General features: G+C 36.2%; 1 protein-coding gene across 4 annotated transcripts in view; it reads right to left on the bottom strand.

Annotated features, from left to right (window-relative positions):
• TAOK3 (TAO kinase 3) overlaps positions 1 to 19,981 on the bottom strand; it is a 158,920-nt gene that overhangs the window by 29,761 nt on the left and 109,178 nt on the right. For 3 of the 4 annotated variants that reach the window (XM_037511084.2, XM_037511085.2, XM_054695305.1), the window contains exons 12-14: positions 15,788 to 15,955; positions 12,834 to 13,040; positions 2,388 to 2,522 (exon numbers count right to left, since the gene is read on the bottom strand). In XM_037511084.2, coding sequence (XP_037366981.1) covers positions 2,388 to 2,522; positions 12,834 to 13,040; positions 15,788 to 15,955 — 510 coding nt within the window. Of the gene's footprint in view, positions 1 to 2,387; positions 2,523 to 2,763; positions 2,834 to 12,833; positions 13,041 to 15,787; positions 15,956 to 19,981 lie in introns of those variants that run through there. The other variant, XM_054695306.1, reaches the window with a different exon arrangement.

The following is a 19,981-nucleotide window of genomic DNA, read 5'->3' as shown; positions in this document are numbered from 1 at the left end:
TAGTTCTTTTTGTTTGTGTTAGGCTCCATGGAAAACAAAAAAACATGTCTTTAAAATCAGATATTTCTTTATGATATTCTAGTGTCCTGATTTATATATTCCTATGGAATTAGCTTTAAAAATTATACTGTGGGTAGTAGAACTGCAGTACTTGGTAATATGCATTAAAATACCCCTATTGATAGTTAGATTGCCTAAATGAGACCTGAAGCCACACCACTTTTCCCTTTAATTTTTTTTCTCCCTAAAAGCCACTGGGTACAAATACCACTGAACTCTGAGAAACTTCCATCAATCCCACCATGACTCCTAACATACTACATTTGGAGAAGGTTAGCCATGTCAAACAACTTATTTTGTGGATATGACAACAGACTATCAGTTACTCTGTTTTTAATTTAATATAGGGGCAGGCACCTTTTATCAAATCCAAAGTTCATACAAGAGACTAATCCCTGTTGTTCTGTGGATGGGCACTATGAAGCCTGTAGGATTCAGAGGGGTTGCTGAGTACCTGGCCCATATCTGTGCAGAGGCCTAGTAGGGAAGCAGCTTTCATGACCCACAAAGAGGAAGACTGTGTTGGCTGATATGCACAGAGTAGTCCTGGGTGAGTTCACAAATGTGAGCATGAGGTCATTCTGGCATGGCAATAGTAATATCTCACTGGCAGCTAGAGAGATCATGAATATACGATGTGGGAAAGAGGGCGTGGCAAATGATAAGAACACCAGCCCCAGAGGGGGGAAATTCACTTGGTATAATATCTACTTCACATTCAAAACCTGCTTATGGTGCTCTAATTCCTAGAGGTTGCCCATTATTTTTCTCCTCATTTCAGCATGAACAGATCTGGTAAAGGTACAAGTATGACAAGAGTTGGTGGTAAGTAGTAATATGCTATAAATTTCTTCTTTTGTCAGATACCAGGCATACAGATATTTATTATTTAATAACTTCCTGATGATTTACTTAGGCTCAGAAGCAATTTTTTTTTTTTTGGATGCTGAACAATCATTAGCAAATACATAGTGGACATTTTAAGATCTCCATTATGTACTACAGCATTCATTTAAAATGAAAAATTGTCCACCAAAGAGGTTACAAGAAACTTCTATCCAGAGAAACTTAAAGGCAGGTTTATTTATAAGCAGTCTAAATTAAATTGCTTGCTTTTATACAGCAGTAAGCACAGCAATATGTAGGTGCTTTAACTTCCATTTTCCTTCTATTTGGATTTTTAAAGATTTTAATGCAATATCAATTCCAAAGATAACTGAAGCTTTTGAAAGATTTGAGAAATAAAAGTGGAAATCGGGTTTAAAAAATAGGACAAGAAAAATAATCATTTCTGGGTCGGCCTCGGATGATGTCATCATAGGTTCTAAATGTAATAGCTAGGCAGTATACACTAACTCTTCCTGCCCATGTGACCTCTAACATCAATTTGGGCAAAACAACTAATATTTCAATCATTTTTTGGCTGAGAAGTGAGGTTCTAAAGCAAAAGATTAAAGAGAGTTTAGAGTGTCAGGGATGAAACGATGTGAGTGTGTGTGAGTGTGTGAGCGCGCACGCGCACGCGTGGGGGGCCAAGGGGAGGAGGCATGAAAACTAACTCTTCCAGCACACACCCCTTTTGCTACTACAAGGGCATCCAGCAATCACATTTGCAATAGTAAAAATGCTGAAGGATCCTACAGTATCTTTTCTTCCACAACCATTCCTACCCTCTCCTACAAAGCCCTTCTTGCTTTATTGGTGCTAGGAAATTCTTCAGGGGTTAAATGGGGAAGTGCAGCCACTACCATTGTTGCAATAAATAAATGAATGAACCAGAACGAACCAGCAATCCATCCCTGGGAAGCAAGTATCTTATTTTCTACAATTACATGCATTAGCCAGCAACCATACATTTAAAAAAAATTCTATTTTATCTTTGAGCTATGTGTATACATTATAGACATACAGACATCTATACAAAAAGCACAGTACCCTGCATACACATACATCAATACCTTTACAATATTTTTAAGCATTATTATTTCAATGAAAAGACAAAAAGCTTTTAAAAATTGTATAGGTTAACAACTTCATCTCAAGGCCTTTTATTTTGCACATATAGCATATATAAACATACACACACACACACACACACACACACAAAGGTTTTTTTCCCATGCCGTAGACAATACTAAAATATCTGAGATCAGGTTGCTATGCCAACAGATTTTTTTCTAAAATGAATAAAATTATTAGGAGGGAGAAAACATTCTTGACTCCTTTCCTCCCATCCATGAAGCCGAGAGAGGCTCAGGGAGGGCGAGAGGCTGCCAGATGGGGAGGAGGGGAAGCAAGAGAAGGTGGGTAGAGGGGTGTTTGCTTACCAAAGATGCTGATTTGATCGTGGCAAAGCGCTCTCTGTTCCGGTAGTGGAGGGCCTGGCTCTGAACTGACTGGGTAGGCCGCGGCTCAGGCCTGGGATCGCCGTGGCCCGCCTCATCCCTTATGAATACATGATCCTGCAGAAATGGATAAAAACAAGGAGAAAGTCCAGCTGTGCTCTTTCCTCGCCGGCTGCCTCTCTCTCACCCCTCTTTCTGCACAAGCACTGCTGTTTGAAATGCATAGTTTAGCTCTCTGCTAGTCCCCGCAGCTCCCACGGTACAAAATGAATAAGCAACACATTGCAGCCTTCAGTTAGGAATGTCAGCTGATCGCTAGTGGGATGCCTTCTGAATCCCTGGCAGGCTTTTTCTTTACCTCCAGAATTACATATATGCAAAAGAAAAAAAGAATAGAAAAAACAATGCAATGTACAGACTCCTTAGAACAGTTTGCTTAAAACGCTGTAACCAAATAATTCCTTTAAAAATGTCATGTCCATGTCTAGCAAGGAGGATGCTGGTTGCTTTTAACATAAAAGCGAGCCTCCGCCTCATTCCCTTGAAAGATCTGCTTTCTCAATTTAATTTTATTTGAGATCTGTTCGGTAGAATCATCGTTCTGCCTAGAACCAGTGTAGGCTTGTGCTGAACTGCCTCTCTATCTTGTGCTGGGAAGATTCGGCAGTCACTGAGGGATCCTGCTTTCCAGTCATGATCGTACACAGTTCTAGCACCTTCTCTCTACAGCTTCTGAAAGGATTTTTTTTTAGATTTAAAGAGATAGGCATACAATTTTAACCAAATGATAGTTTCACAAATTCTTTCTCAACTCACTCTGGGTATGGTCACCAGAGTGTGTAAAGGCTGAATTTAATGTCCTTGACTGATTTAATCAAGTCTGTGTTTCTTGATAGGCAAAGATGATTAATCTTATTATAACACCCAGTGAAAAATAACATTCCCTGAAAGGATAATAATGGATGTTTCTTAAATGCAACTGAAATGACTTTTAAAGGGGAAAATGCTTTCAAAGGGCAATGCTTCTCTCTAAAAAGATGGAGTGGTCAGTCAGTAAGTAGCTCTAGCCCTTCAGGAAAACAGATACTATAATAATTAATAGTTCAAAAACATGTACAACCATGGGGGATTTTTAAATAGTACATGTTCAGGACAGGGAAAGAGAAATTAATTCTCTTATTGCCCTAGGGTTTTAGGAGAAACCATTTGAGAGAAGTCAGTTTTGTATTTTGTCCATGACCATTTGAAATTTTTGATAATTGCTCTTTCTTACATCAGAAAACAAAATTAAAGAGGATTAGTAGGTATAAAATTTTATCAGATAGTCTGAAATTTTGAAAAATCCAAACATACATATTTCTCAAGGAAAATTAGATCTTATATCCAGGAAAAAAGCCAAGACCCAAAATTAAATTTATCATTGGGCTAATTTTCCTTTTATAAATTTAGAATGCTTCTGACTGTTGGGAAGGTATCTACTATTATTGTACATCTATAGACATTTTTTTCAGTTTACTGCATAGTGGTCTATTTTTGTTTTTAAAAAATGAAGGGACACTTAGTGCCTCTGAGAACATAGGTCATATAATGTTTACTGCTGTGCTGCCCATTAATAAGGTAGCCACAAATCTCTTAGATATTTAATTTAAATAAAATGTAAACTTCAGTTTTTGTGTCATACCAACAGTTTCAAGCTAGCCACTAACTAGGACTACCATATTGAGCTATCCAGATAGAGATCGTTTCCATCATTGCAGAGTTCTATAGACAGTGTTGTATCTCAACCCATATTTTTGAAACTTAGAAAGTATTTGATAGAGCAATTAAGTTTCTGCATCGTTTCTTGGGAAATCTGGACTCTTACTTCATAGTGGAAAGGGAAATTGGGTGTGGGAATGTGATTCATACAGTAGGTTTAAGGTTCTAAAGAGAAATGGACTGGGATCTACTATCATGTATATTGCTGGATATTCATTAACAAATTACATTTACCTCCAAAACTGACCCTACTTACTTCAGTCCAAGAGAGAAAATTTTTAAATGCCAGCAATCAAAAGGAAAGACTATCTAGAGGTATGTGTATTTACAGGAGGACTTAACAAGTCACAGTTTGGGTGTGTTACTTAGCTAATATTAAAGGCACTGACTTAAGAGGCAGATCTAAGATGATGTGGTAGGAGCTAAGCTTCAAATTGTAATTTGATTTACAAAGATAACCAGTGACTTTTCATACTGTTCACCTAATAGAATAAAACAAATCATACCAAAATATGTCTATTTTAATTTTATTAATTTGTTTTTCTCATTAAAATTTGAACTTTTAGGTTAGGACCTTGCTTATCAAGAAGTTTAAAATAACATTATATTTGCTAAGCTTTTAAACTCAAGGATATTGGAATATACTGGCAAAGTTAAAATTCAAGATCATAGTGATTTTTAGTTGGCATGTAGTTAAATAACCCACTAAGGTGTATTTTAAAGATGATGCTATTTTAGAAGTTTGACGGAAAAAAAAAGTTAGTTTGAAAAATAGGTCCCAAATTTTAATCACTTTAAATATAATTGTGTTTCACCCTATTTTTTTTCCTTTTATAAAAGAACTGTTTCCCATTTGAGCTTCATCACAGAGATCACCAATACTAAGAGTCTTCAAGTATTCTTCAAAAGATCACAAAGTGGGGCAAAATTTTAATCTAACAGTGGCTATCCATTTCAAGTAAAGGGAAACAAATTTTAAAATATTTAATTCCATTGCATCAAACAAATTCAAAACCCTGAAGACAACTTAAATGAAGCAATTTTAAAATGAGGGGAATGGATTTGAGAAGTAAATATAAACAAACTACCAACTTTCCTAGGTATCTTTTATGTTGCTTGTATTATCTTTTAAGTAGCTGTCCCTTTGAAAATGACCATTATATCTGGCTCCCAGAGTTTCTAAACTGAACGCATTTTAAGATTAATAATGGAAAGGGTCAATTTGCTAGTTTATGCAGTTAGGTACTGATACATCTTATTTCTGAAGCATAATGAAAGGGCCAACATCTTTGATGTTGAATGATCATTTTGGATGATTAAGAACAAATATCGTATGCTACTTTATCAAGATACAATATATATGACTTGGTTTATAATTTATCTTTAAGATACTATCATTCAAACGAAACAGCTCTTTGAAATATCAATATGATTGGTGATCAGTTTTAAACAAACCTATGTTAGCTCAGCAAATGTACAGTGTGCTTTCATAATAAAAAATAAAACTTCAGATTTAAAAAAAAGCTGTTATAAAATTTGATCAAAAGCTTTAGTAAAAAGAATAGAACTTTTACATAATGTAGTGAAATACATGCAGCTATCAAACCCTAGGTAAGAGGCTTTATTTTTATTTAGAAAAGTTTTTATCTAAGTGTCTGAAAAATTCATGGTGCAGTCACTTGTTTAGAGTTTCGAGATTAGCTTGAAAGAACTCTTAACAGAGTCTTTTGGACTCTGTACAATTTTGAGTATACCTTTATCACATCATATTTACTTCTCTGTGCATGAGAGGGTGAACTTCTTGAAAACAGGTCAAAATGTGGTTTGAAAAAAATCTCAATCTCTCTAGCACCTAGCATAGTACTTTATACTTGGTAGGCACTCAGTAGATGTTTCCTAAATAAATAAGCTCAAGAACATAGGTTGGAGGACCTTTTGAGAAAATGACATTTTCTGTCATATTATTTAACAGAATTCAAATTTGTATTTCATTAAAAATCTGCCACCCTGTACTCTAAGAAAGTTGTAAAATAGTAACACACACAAACACATACATACAAGTATACATTTTGTGGTTGGGGGGGTGGGAATAAAAAATGACTTTAATGGTAATGATAAACATCTTTTTAGAGACACCCACACTTTTCACAGGATCAGCAAACCTACCATTTCTCTTTTGCTTTGTTCACTTCAAAATTATTAAATCATTGCCTAAGCAAGTGCAGCTATAAAATGCTGGGGTTAGAAAAGGGAAGAAGATGGAAAAGGATATCTTAACCTGGAAGGACAGGGAGAAAAAAAATTACTAGTAGGATGTTAAGGATAAAGATGTTACTATAAAGAAGTGGTTGTGTCACTGCTGTTTAAGAAACATTACCTTCACATGTTAATTTACTTTTACTTTGCCAAGTGTGGGTTGAAGAGTCAACGAACCCCCTCTCTTCAGCAAAAATAATAGAAAAGGCCACTGAAGCAAGTGAAAATTAAACTAGAACATCCATTCCCCTTCACAGACATTTCTTCTCCCTCACCCCCACGAAAATGGTGAAAGCTGTTCTTTAAGAGCAAAAAAAAAAAAAAAAAAAAGATAGAATGATCTTTTAAAAAATAATCTCCAAAAGGGGGTCATGATGACTACAGTTCACTAGTGTCATACCTTAATACCTTAAAATAACAAAATTTTAACCAAAAACTTTTACTATATTAAAATATTATGGTCTTTGTTAATAAAAGGCAGCATTAGGCAAAGATAATTCATCTTAGATTGTAATAAAACAAAGATATAATATTTAATTGACAAATATAAAAAAAGACTTCCACTGCTTAGGATGGTAGTAAAGTCTGTTTGCTACTATTGCACCATGCTTTAAGGCGTCCATAGTAGGTATAGGCTCAGAAGCAGGCTAGGTGAGAGTAATAACAAAAATTAGTTTGATTTAAAGTTTGCCCTGGAGTCACTCGTGAATAATCAAGAATTGAGGTACAGAATTGTGTCCTATAAAAAGTTTATCTTTGTTGAACACAATATTTGCTGAGTGCTTCCTATGTGGCAGACACTGTCCTAGGTGGATAGTAAAGATCCTTGAGGTGCTACCAGCCTAAAGATACAGATTATTTTGTCAGAAAAAATTTTTATGTCATTCTTGCTCAAAAGTAAGATTATGTTAGGATCCCGTCAGGGCCTGGGAAAGACCAGAGTAGAGGCAAAGACTAGAGAGAAAGAAGTAACCTGAAATTTTGATATCAAAGGAAAATTCTCATTGTCCCACTTCACATTTTGGGGCTTGATCTGTGAATTGTCATACTAAAATCAGGGCATCTTTATTCTGAATGCGGAGCAGTTAATTCTAAGTCACGTTTCTTACTAGTTACATGTGGCTTTTAAATGTGAGTTTAGTTCTTATATAAAATCTGTTTCATATCTATGATCTGGATAATTTAGGGTAATGTCTACTTGGTTGCAATAACCACAGAGAGCGAAAATTTCCCCACCTTTATTCTTATATTTTGGTATTTATTAAGCATGTTCTTATTAGTCTAGAACATTATTACTAGAGAAATTATACATTTAATTTTTTTAAACCATAAAGATAACAGATTACTTAACTCTTCAATCCATTATTTTCAATGAACCAAAATAGCAAGATTTTTAGTATTAAGTAATTAATTCATTCCCTGTGTTTTGTTATTGTTCATTCATTCATTCCATAGTTATTCACTGAGTGCCTATGCTATCTCAGGCATTGTTCTAGGTAGCGTAGAACAAGGCAGGTATAATCTCCCTGATAGAATTTACTTATAGTCATGAAGTAATCAACGAATTAATACATAATAATTTATTTTAGATAGTGACAAGTATTAAAAATAAAATAGTATAATCAGATACTGGGTAGAACACATTAAAATGATAATTTAGTGACATGCAACCTTTTCTAAGATTCTGGACATGAACGTATGCAAGATTGGTAAATGTCTTATAAAACAATATTGATTGCTTTTTATTCTAAAATAATCTTGTGGTCACAAATTATGATAGACCTAGAAATGAACCACCTAATCCCCCTTTAAGAAAGGACTTACAAGCAACTGTCCTTGGCTACAGAGAGCAACTTTGCCCCGTTCACACCCTTCTCAGTAGCTCATATTCAATGGCTGGTCTAGGTGGGGATATCAAGGCCAAGCCATTTTGGCCCAGTTTGGATAACTCTGAAGGGTCATTTTAGCTCCAGAGCTCCCTGGGGGCCAGCTGAATCTACCATTAGGCCTGCATCTCTGCCCAGTTTTGCCCTCTGCCCAGCGCTGCTCCCTTCCATAGGTACTGATCCCCAAAGAACTTTCCAAAACAAAACAAAAAATTCCTGCTGTGCTAAACTGCCTTAGTTCTGCTTCTTAGAGAATCCAACTTGTGTCATAAATGTTACCTGTACCTACGTGTAATATATATTGTTGCTACCATTCCATCTGAAGGGACTGATCAGGGCAGTAACTTTAGAAAACTGCCCCTTTTCATTCCATTAAATGGAATAAGTGGAATCCAAATATATAATGTAAGAGATAAAAGCAGACCTTGTCCTGGGTGAGATGTGGATGAGGCCTGCTCCTCAGGAAAGCTTTACAAAACAGCTTGATAGTCACATTCGAGATTTGCTTCTTTCAAGATAATAGAAATAGAAGCACAGTAGCTAGAAGAGACCTTTGATGCCTTACAGAATAACTTTTAATTTTACAGATACAGAAACTGAGTTCCAGACAGGTTTGCAACTTGGCTAACAATGGCAGACAGAACTATGAACTAGTTTGCCCATTCTTATAGTCCATTATACAAAATTCTCTATTGAGAGTTTAAGATCCTACTTCATTTATGTTCCCAAATGGAAAACTTAGGAATCTGAGTAAGTTAATACACGTACACTTTCTGAGTAATTTTTAATTTCTATTTTATTTAAAGATATATAATTTTAAGCTCAGGTATATGACTAAATTGGTTTCACAGAGATACCCTATATAACATTAAATTTTCATATGTAATGTATTCATTTTTCTAGCCTGCTTATTTTCCTCTTACTTATATTTACCATCAGAATTGTAACAGGGTAGTCCCCAGGAAAAGGGGAGGTTCCAGATTCCCTGCCTCACCCAAAGGAGAGTGGAACTGAGCAGGGAGGAGAAGTGGGGAAGAGACTAAAGAAGGAAGCAGGATGGAGAAAAAGGAGACCTGGAGAAGGCATGTGGAGCGGACATGTAAAGAAACTGTGCTAGTTTCTTGGTCCTGGACTGGTTGAGCAGATGTAGGGGAGAGATCTGTGGGGAGGTTAACAATGGCAGCTTTTATCTTGAATTTGATTTTGCTCTTTTCTTCCCAGACTTGTCTGACTGTTTTTGACCCTTCTGGTTCCCTGCCAGAAGGTGCTTTAGACTTGTGACAGGCTTTGGGCCTTACTTTGGGCCAATCTTATTTGGATTGACTTTTACTCACAAGGGGATGAATAACTTTGGGAGCTTAATTTAAAAATTATATTCTTTGTCTTTTCTGTATTGCACACTAATTGTATTAAAGTTCCTTTCCATTAAAGGTCTACATGTTTTGTCTTAATGCGATGAATGGCAGAATGGCAGAACCTATTTACAACAGGCAAGTTTGGGGATTCTGGGGTAGCCCACTCCCGGCCCTGTAACAAAACCATTTTTAAGTGTACTGTTCAATACTACTAAATGCATTTATCATTTATGCAACCACCACTACCATTCATCCCTGCAACTCTCCAATTTGTAAAACTAAAACACCATATTCATGAAACAGTTCTCCACTCCTCTCTCCCCTGCCCCTGGCAAACATCATTCTACTTTCTGTCTCCATGATTCTGACTACTCTGAGTAGCTCATATAAGTGAAACCAGATAGTACTTGTTGTTTAGGGACCAGTACATTTTACTTAGCATATTCTTCATGGTTCATCCTTGTTGCAGCATATGTCAAAACTTCTTTTGTAAGGCTGAATAATTTTTCATTGTATGCATATATACGTCACATTTTGCTTGTCTATTCATCTGTTGATGGACATCTGGGCTGTTTCCTTGTTTTAGCTATTGTGGGTAATGCCACTATGAACATGGGTGTACAAATAACTTCTTGAGATTCTGTTTTCAATTCTTTTGGGTATATATCCTGAGGTAGAATTACTGGATCATATAGAAATTCTATTTTAAAAATTTTGAGGAATCACTGTGCTGTTTGCACTGTACCATTTTATATTCCTACACATAGGGTTGTCATTTCTCCATATACTTCCCAACGCTTGTTTTCTATTTTTTTTTCTGATAGTAGCCATTCTAATGGGTGTATCTCATTGTAGTTTTGACTTGCATTTTCCTTACAAATTGTGATGTTCTGCATCTATTCATATGCTTATTGACATTTGTAGATCTTCTTTGAAGAAATGTCTATTTTAATGGTTTGCTCATTTTTGATTTGGGCTATTTGTTATTGAGCTTTTGAGTTCTCTATATATTCTGATAATAATCCCTTGTTAGATAAATGATTTGCAAATAGTTTCTCCCATTCTGTGATTTGACTTTTTACTCTGTTGATATTGTCTTCTGCCTTTATTTTAAAGCAAATACAATGGAAGTTATATTTGCAAGTGCTTTTCAATTTTCTTCCATTCCATCCCATCCCATTTCCTCTATATATTTCATAATATGTAATGTACATTCTTTCTGACATTTTTTGTTTCAAAATATAAATTAGTATCTATTTCTTAAGTGATTATAAGAAGAAAAAAGTATTGAAAGATGTATATTCCTACATGACAGCTCTACATCAGCATGCCAAAATTAAAATTAAAAACCTTGAGTTCAAATTAAGGATCTTCGTTCTTGTTGACAATACCAGTAGTATATTTTTCCCCCCTAATTCTAGGTGCTCATTTGAGAAGCCCTGGAGTAAGAGAATTACTCGAGAATTCCTCTTTTTTTATTCTCTATATGGAACAGAACGTCTCTTCTTTTGTCCCCTATAGCCATGATGCCCCAGAGGGAATAAAAAGCAAAGAGTCAGATCTGTCAGCATTCATGATAGCTCCTTCTATAAAGACAGCTCAACAATGCTTTGTTTTCTACCCTTCAAACACATGATGACTTGAGGCCAGCTGGCAATGCTGATCTCTTAGCAGATTTCTACCTCTGTCTGATATCACACCTTTTCTCAAAATGCTTCCACAGCTTTCTGATAATCTGGATCCTTGCTGTCTCTCTGTCATTCGCTGGCCACATAGCTCATCAAGTTCTAACCTCTTCGACATCTTTTTCCTTCTCAAACATACAATGTTCTTTTTGTCTCAGGGCATTTGTGCTTGTTTTCTAACTCATGCCCATTTCTCATACCAAGTTGGCTAACTCCTAATTTTCTCTGAAGTTTTAGATTAAGTATCACTCAATTTGGTAGGCTTTCCAGTACTCCCTGCCAGATTAAATCCTCCTTAATCTAGAGTGAGCTTCATAATTTCATGATAATTGTTATTTGTGTAATTATTTGCTTAATCTCCCTCACAGATAATAGCTCCATCAATGCACCATGTCTCTTTTATTTCCTCTGCATTCTCAAGGTCTACCATAGTTCCTGGTACATAGTAGAGGTCTCCACCAACATTTGTTGAAAAAATGAAGAGGTTTAGTTTAGAAAACAATGTGTATCCCTCTCCTCCACTATTCACGATGGGGCATGGGTATACTTTCACCCTTACTGTTCAATTTCTTTTTACTCCCAAGAAAAATACACAATCAATTGAAGTCTAGGTGAAAAAAATCCTTAGTCATGCCTTCTCATTGGAATTAGAATGTGTCACCATCATTTATTAAGTACAAATACACCTAATAAAGAAATATACCTTTCTATATCCCTCACCTATACCTATTAAAGAAAAAATTACATGGAATCTTTCTTCTACAATTCCATATGGAATGCTTACCTAAAGTCACTAAAACACTTTGGGAATTCCTCCAAACTATTATTGATAATTCTGTGAAATACTCATTTTAATAGACATTGAAGCATAAAAAATATTTCCCCATATTTCAATTTACGAACCAACCATGATTATAGGACTGTATGAAATGAAGATCTTTAATTAGAAAAGTAAAGTCTAAATAAAAAACAGAATTGCTCAGAATAGTTAAGCTGTCAGAGAGCGAACCTTAGAAGAAACTAGCAATAAATCCAAGAAAGAACAAAAAAACATTAGAAACTGTTTCTAAAAAATAGTTTGTTGGGAATATACATTAAGAAACATAGTTCCGAATCAGCATGGTATTTTTGAGAGGGTACAACCAATATGTTTTATGTAGGAAAATTTTAAGGTCTACAGTATTAAGGTTATTGTTTTAGAGAGGAACTTAATGATTTCTTTGACTTGGAAATTTATGGATTTATTTATATTTATTTATTGATGGTGGTAGACATCAGAGTAACAAGAAAGAAAGATGAAATAGGCAAAGACAATAGCTTTAATAGTTGTCCATTATCTGTTCACTGTAAAAGAACTGTCAAGTGTTAAGTATAATCCCACATTTCAGATGTAAAAAGGTAATTAAAATATCCAGATGCTAAATGTCCTGAGCGGGTTTCATTATGATTGCTTAAACCTATAGCTATGGAGGGTACCATGAAACTTACCTTCTTGTGTACCACAGAGGAACTGGAATTGACTGTACTTTCGTCATCCTGCATCATGGCAAGTTCAGTGCTGCTCTCATCCATGACCTCCTGCATACTGTTCACACTGCTGCTCTGGCTGCCTGTGCTTACAGACATGCTTGGGATAGAATGGTTGCTTCCCAGGCTGTCCATTTCCCTGCTCAGGCTGGTTCCATGTTCGCTGTCCTATAAAAATGGGGCACTGGGGTTAAAAAAAATGACCGGAGATAAAGCGCCAATCCATTGCCTAAGCTATTAAGCACACACAATTTTGCAGTGCCAAGTTGCTTTTCTGCCAAATTTGCAAAGATAAACTTTTTATGTAGTGACTCCACTACTCCCCCCACCATTTTCAGAGATCTCAAATTCACTTCTCTGCTTTCCCCAAGGACCATTCTGGACATGGGTCATAAGGCTCCAAAAGCTGCAATCCCAGGGCTTTCCCTGTCATATGCAACTATCATATTATCGTATGGCCAGTCAGTAAGCAGAAGGAGGCCAGGTTTGTAAGAGACCTTCAGAGAAATTAAGTTGGTAGACTAGAGAATGACTACAAGCTACTGAACTGGTGACCTCTAGGCTATTTATAAATACAACAGTGGCCACTTGAAACTAAAATAGAATGAAAAGAGTTTTCAGAGTTTTGACAACATGTTCCTTTGCAAGTCATTATTGAGCATCTTCATATCTAAGCATGGATATTAATTCTACTGTCCTGGACAGGTAATTAAATTCTTCCTCCCTCAAGCAATTCCATCATGCTTACCTCTGTAATCTGATTAAATATATCTGTTAAATAATACTGGTATTCATCACAACTAGTCCAAAGACTACTATTTGAGAAGTGGCAAAATAATCAGAACATATAATTTATCCATCACAGTGGGATATCTTTTAATATAAGATTAAACAGAATTAAAGCAACTGAGCTTCAAATAAAACCTATTTTCAAAGAACCATGCTGTACATATATAACTTTAATGAATTGTTGCTTAGCCATGGCATAGGTAATTGGGGTGATTTAAAATGGCAGATAGTACATTATATTTTTGATAGATTTATTTTCCCAATTAAAGGTGACCATTTGTATATATGCAATCAAGATATTTTATAGTCCAATTCAGCTTTCAGAATTTCATGTTTATAATTATTGATAAAATAACTTTTATTTTCTTTCATAGTAAAAAGCTAAAATAAAATCTATCCTGCATTCCTTTTCACTTTAAATCTAGTTTAGAGGAAGAGGAATCCTTTCTTCTATTTAAGACTTCTCTTGCACTATGCTCTGCTCCTAACCTATGCACTTTCTGAAATCCTAATTATTTCACTATATCTTCAGTCCTGGTTCTTTCCCTTCTGCATACAGATGTGAAGAGGCTTGCCCATATTTATGAACCTCTCTACATATTGCCCTTTCTCACTTTCCCTTCTTAGCCAAATGGATGACTCTTAAAATAACCTACTTTTGTTGTCTCCACTTTCTCATTTCCCATTTATTCTCTAATCCACAGCAATCTACTGTTCATCTGAGCGATTCCTGTGAAACTGCTTTTACTAAGATGGCCAAGAATGCCCCCCTTGTAAAACACATTATCTTTTCCTGGGTCCTTGTCTAACATGACTGTTCCGTGGCATCTGGTGGTACTGGCCCCTCCTACCTTGAAGTTGTTCATTCTCTTAACTGCCATGAAAACCTTTATTTCTGAAGGCTCCCTTTTCTTACCTGATACAGGGCATTTTTTCATTCTACATTTAATGCCTTGATTCATTATCATTTTAATGCTCTTGACCCATAACCAACTACATTTTATGTAGCCCTCTTTCCTGTATTCTGGGTTTATATATGCCAACCAGTGACTAGGTGTCACATTCAGGTATCCCAATTGTTCTTACTCTTGCCTTCAACAAATCCTTCCTGAGTTATTTGATTGAGAAACTAGAAAGTCATTTCTCCTTTGAAAACTCCACTTTTATACTATGTCAGTAATATGTAATGCCAAGAACTTAAATTCAATATGTACCCAAGTGAAATCATCTCAAACCTATTTTTTCTCCTCCCCTGCCCCGGCCCCATTCTTGGTGTCGACATACTTTAGTCACCCAGGCTCAAAGGTTCAGAGTCACCGTAAACAACTCCTCTTATGTCACTGTCACTTTCAGTCAGAGTGTTGTATTAGAAAATCTACCTCTATAATGTTTTGAGGAAGTGTTCCTTTCTTCTTCATTTCTGTTGACACTACCCTTCTTCTTCTTGCATGTACTCTTCCCAATAATGTGGCCCATTCAAATCTATTTTATACTCTGTTGCCAGGATAATCTTTCCAAAGTACAGCTCTTTTCTGAGTCTAAAATGTCCCATGTCTGTCTATCAAAAAACACACAACCTTCAGGCCTCCCCTGGTGGCGCAGCAGTTGAGCACTGGCTGTGAAGCTGCCCGCAGCCTCTGCAGCGCCGGTTCAATCCCCGGCCACAGGCAAGGGTCCCACATGGAGCGCAGACCTCTCCTGCCGCCCGCTGCTCCCCTCAGCAGTGTACTTCATCAGTCTGCCTGTTCTGTTCCCCGCTCTGGTGAATTGTCTCATCCTCCCGCGCTTCTGACTGTACCCAGTGCTTGTATAAATAAATAAACAAATCTTTAAAAACAAAACAAAACAAACCACACAACCTCCATGCAACCTTCACGAACCCCACCAGCAAACTTATTTTCTCTCTACTGTGGAATCTTGCTGGATAGATCTCTATAGCATTTTTCATATTTTGCCTTATATAAAAGTTATTTTATGACCCTCTCTTCTGAAACCATGCATTTCTCTTAAGGCAGAGAGTAACAATTGCATTTTTTATTCCTGAAAATGTTTTCAATAGCGACCAATCCAGAAAATTGTCACATAGTAGGTACTCTATAAGTGCCTGGTAAAATAAATTAACCTACTTCTTCATCCTCCTGTGACTCATTCATGGGTCCATTTCGTGTCTCTTGGAAAAGGATTTTTTTCATTTTTCGGTACTGCAGGTTATCCAGCTCACGGACGGCATCCTTTGTCCTCTGTATGAGGTCAATTAGGGTACGCAGAGGCTGGTCTCGCCGAACAAAGTCATGCTGATTGAGGGAAGAGAGAAAAAAAACTCCAGAAACTGATGAGGAAAAAATTTTAGGTGTAAGATGTAGCTATAAAAGTAAATAGACACAAAATAGTTCTATGGATTTTAGAGAAGTAACAAAATATGATTTTCATTTCCTGTAGTCTATCATATCTTATAAAACTCATAAAAAGATTAACCTGTACTTTTCTCTTCCCTCTCAAGCCCCATTTTATGGACTCTGTCCTAGAGTTTACATGAGAGTTCTTAACGTTTACTTCGCCATACAAGTAATTACAAAGACTAGAACTTTAAGTACTGAAAGGTTTATAACTTTCAAATGTGAACTAGAATAAACAAAAGCAACACAGATTATAGAATATTATTGTTACAATCTTTCTCAGTCTTCCTTTTCACCCTACACTACCACCCTTTCAAAAACACACTCATGTATTATTGTCTTCTATTTCTGTGGCCACATGAGCGTGTACTTCAAAATATGGCAGCTGTTCACTTTAGAGGTCAGAACTCTTGAAACCTCATCTTCCCATTCTAGAGATGTACAACCAGAAATAAGGGAAAAGGGTTTCTGAAAAGTGAAGATCACGGCCCCCAAAGTCCATTGTTTTCTTGGTATAAGCAGCCTTTGTTTTCAATATTAACAAAAATCTTTAATTCATATTCTGGTTTCCTGGCTTTTCAGTCTATAACAGGCTAGAAAGAAGGAATAAGAAGTGGGAAAATAAAGAGTTAAGAAATGTTAACGAGCCTCCCCAGTGGCGCAGCGGTTGAGCGCTGGGTTGCGAAGCTGCCTGCAGCCTCTGCAGCACCGGTTCGATCCCCAGCTGCTCCCCCGCCACCGGAGGAGGGTCCCACATGGCGCGCAGACCTCTCCTGCCGCCCGCTGCTCCCCTCAGCAGTGTACTTCGGTCCTTCTGCCTGCTCTGCTCCCCGCTCTGGCTCTGGTGAATTCTCTCACCCTCCCGCGCTTCTGACTGTACCCAGTGCTTGTATAAATAAATCTTTAAAAAAAAAAAAAAAAGAAATGTTAACGATAGGATTGTTATAAAAAAGAATTGACCTTTGAAAGTTCTCTGACAGGAGAGAGAGGAAGAACGTGTGATTCCATGACTAACCTACCAACTACACAAATGAACACAGGTTTGTAGGTATTTTGCAAGGGGCAATTGCACCTTAGATAGACCTTTTATATTCCAAGAGTTCAGGAAACACTAGCATTTCAAAGTCATCAAGAAGTGAAATTATATTCATTATGCTTTAAGAAAGCAGAGAAGCATATCATGTATTTTGATAAAATTCCACAGCAAATGATCAAAAGTGGGAGAAGGAAGTTTTGTTCTTTAAAGGAAAAGGTTCAGTTATGTGGAAAATTCACTTATGGGAAATTATAATTTGAAGATATTAGGAAAATGAGATATAATGTGGTAGCCTTAGATGATGGAATGGATTTAATTTCTTTATATGTTAAACAGACATGAAAGATGGCCCAGGAGCATTGGGAAAAAAATAATCTGTATGAATTTGCTGTCAGGGGAATTGTGGATTTTGCTCCTGCTTTTACAAAAGCTCTCTTCTGCAAAAAGCCCTTTTGGAAAATGAAACACAACCCCTGGAACCAAGTATAGCCTGAACATTTCAAGGATAAGAATGAAAGGGAGAATGTAAATTATTTTGCTACTCTAATACTTGCAATTATACAAGAGCAAATCAGGTTTTAGTAAACTTCAGGCTGTACCTTAGGATCATTGGATTTTAGAGCAGGAATAGCTCCTAGGAATTCTTTTATTTTCAAGTTAAGGAAATTTAGGCTCAGAGAGTTTTGGTGATTTACACAGCTAAATAGTGGACAAAGTAAGGATACAACTCAGCTTTCTTGATTTGGGGGTTCATTTCTGGTGATCTATTACAGCTTCTTTCTCTCTAAAACACTGATTTTATCATGTCATTCATGGTGACAGATGCAGTGTCCCACTTGTCCCCATTCCAACCTCTTTTGCTTGTTTTCCCTTAGTGTAAGTACTAAAAAGTAAGAGTCCAATTCTATCCGTCTTTGTAGTTAGAGATAACAGTGTGACTAAGTTCTGGCCAATGTAATATAGGCAGAAGTCCCTGAGGAAGGCTTGATTTTCTAGACTAAAAATAAAAAGGCAGGGCACATGAGGAGAAGGGAGTTTGCCCTGCACCCTTCCTTCTTTCTCCTGCATAGAATAAAGAATGGAACCCTGGAGATGCAGGAGCCATTTGGTGACCCAGAAGATAAAAGCCACATGCTAAGGATGGTAAAGTAGGAGGACAGAGTTGCTTAGATCAATGATGACATTGTTGCACTGTTTCCAGCTCTGGACTGCTTATAACACCTTGTCTCTCCCAAAGTGCTGGACTTCTTATTGCATGAAATAGCTGAATCCTTACCTGCCTTTTAAAAGTGACACGCAGTGTCTTAAAAATCTTATTGCCTCCATCCTAAAGTCTGGCTTTTTACAGCCAGGACCCTGTTTGAATTTCTAGGCTCAAATCTAGTCACTCCTACTTCTCCCGCCCCCAACCAACACATAGTATATTCTAGATAATTCTTGCCCTACGTCAGGTATTTCTCATACTGGGCTTTGCTTGTGCTCTCTCTGCCTGAAATCCCATCTCCTCATTGTTCTCCAAACTCCTACAATGGAAAGGTTTTTTTAAAAGATTGATTCCATTGTTCTTGGAACTATATTACATTTAAGTAATACAGAAAGATGTATAAAAGAAAATCACCTGATACATCACCATCCATAAAGAAATATTGCTAAATTATGGAATATCATTTTACACATTCTTTCTCTTACAATGATGGATATTTAGAAATAATTTTCCATGGGAAGACTATTTTACATGCTAATTTTAAGAATAATCTATTAAATTAAGATATATTTGATTTGTTTAATTTAGTTATAATTTCTTTACCAAGAGTTACTAGTTCCTAAAAGATTTCTTAAAGTTAAAAAAAAAAAGATTATATGCCTTTGAGCTACAGGACCTGGTCACCCCTCAGCTGGCCCACGCTATGCCAACCAACTATAGACTGGAAGAGAAAATTGCCTACTTGGAAGCTGGTGTTCAGGACTTTCTGGAAGCTGACTGGAGAAGCAGCTGAGAGTGTGAAGATGGAAAACCCTTTCAGGAGAGTTGAGAATCTACCCCTGGAATTCTTAAGAGGGTTGTTAGGGAAAGGGAACCTAAAGAAATTGTGGACCTGGGAATAAAACTCCTCTCTCCACCATCAAAAAATAAAATCAAATATAGTACAAATAAAATCTCAAAAAAATCATAAAAACTTTAAGAGATTGGAGTTTTATTTCATATATACACCCATATTTTATTTATTATATATTATTGACTATTTGAATAATAGTCAGTAGAAAAGTAGAAAAATAAGTATACTCACATTTCTTTCCTACTTGTAGTTTTTCCTAGTTACATTGGTATTTTTACAGTGTCAATGTTCATGTTTAAATTATATATTTGATATTTATATTTTGTACTTTAACTATACCAATGACTTTACCTTACTTCAAAATTTAAATGAATATGACATTTTAACATCAGGAAGAAAATGTGAGAAAAAGATGAGTTATTTAAAAGCATTTGGGAACAACTAGATAGCCAATTGGAGAAAAAATATTAAGTTCTTCATAAATGAATTTCTGTATGACCTTCCTATCCCAAAGTCCAGAATTAAAAAGGCCAAAGGAAATAGGAAAACAAGTATTTTCAACATCTACTACAAATTAAGAGGGAAAAAACTCAATAGCCCAACAGAGAAATGGCAGATATTATAGAGAGTTCACAGAAAAGGAAATAGAAATGTCTTTTCAACATATGAAAGGTGCTCTACCTAACTCAAAAGAAATACAAATTAAAACAACAGTAAGAAAAGTAATTCACTGATCTGAGTAGCAAAGTTTTTTTTTTTTTTTTAAATTTAAAGGTTTACTTATTTATGTATACAAGAGCTGGGATGTAGGCCAGAGGCGCAGGGGGTGAG

Source organism: Talpa occidentalis, unplaced genomic scaffold (assembly GCF_014898055.3).
Source record: "Talpa occidentalis isolate TD23 unplaced genomic scaffold, MPIMG_talOcc4v2.1 talOcc4.14, whole genome shotgun sequence".
NCBI lineage: Eukaryota > Metazoa > Chordata > Mammalia > Eulipotyphla > Talpidae > Talpa > Talpa occidentalis.
The sequence above is the reverse complement of the archived record's forward strand: the minus strand, read 5'-3'. Positions and strand labels throughout refer to the sequence as shown.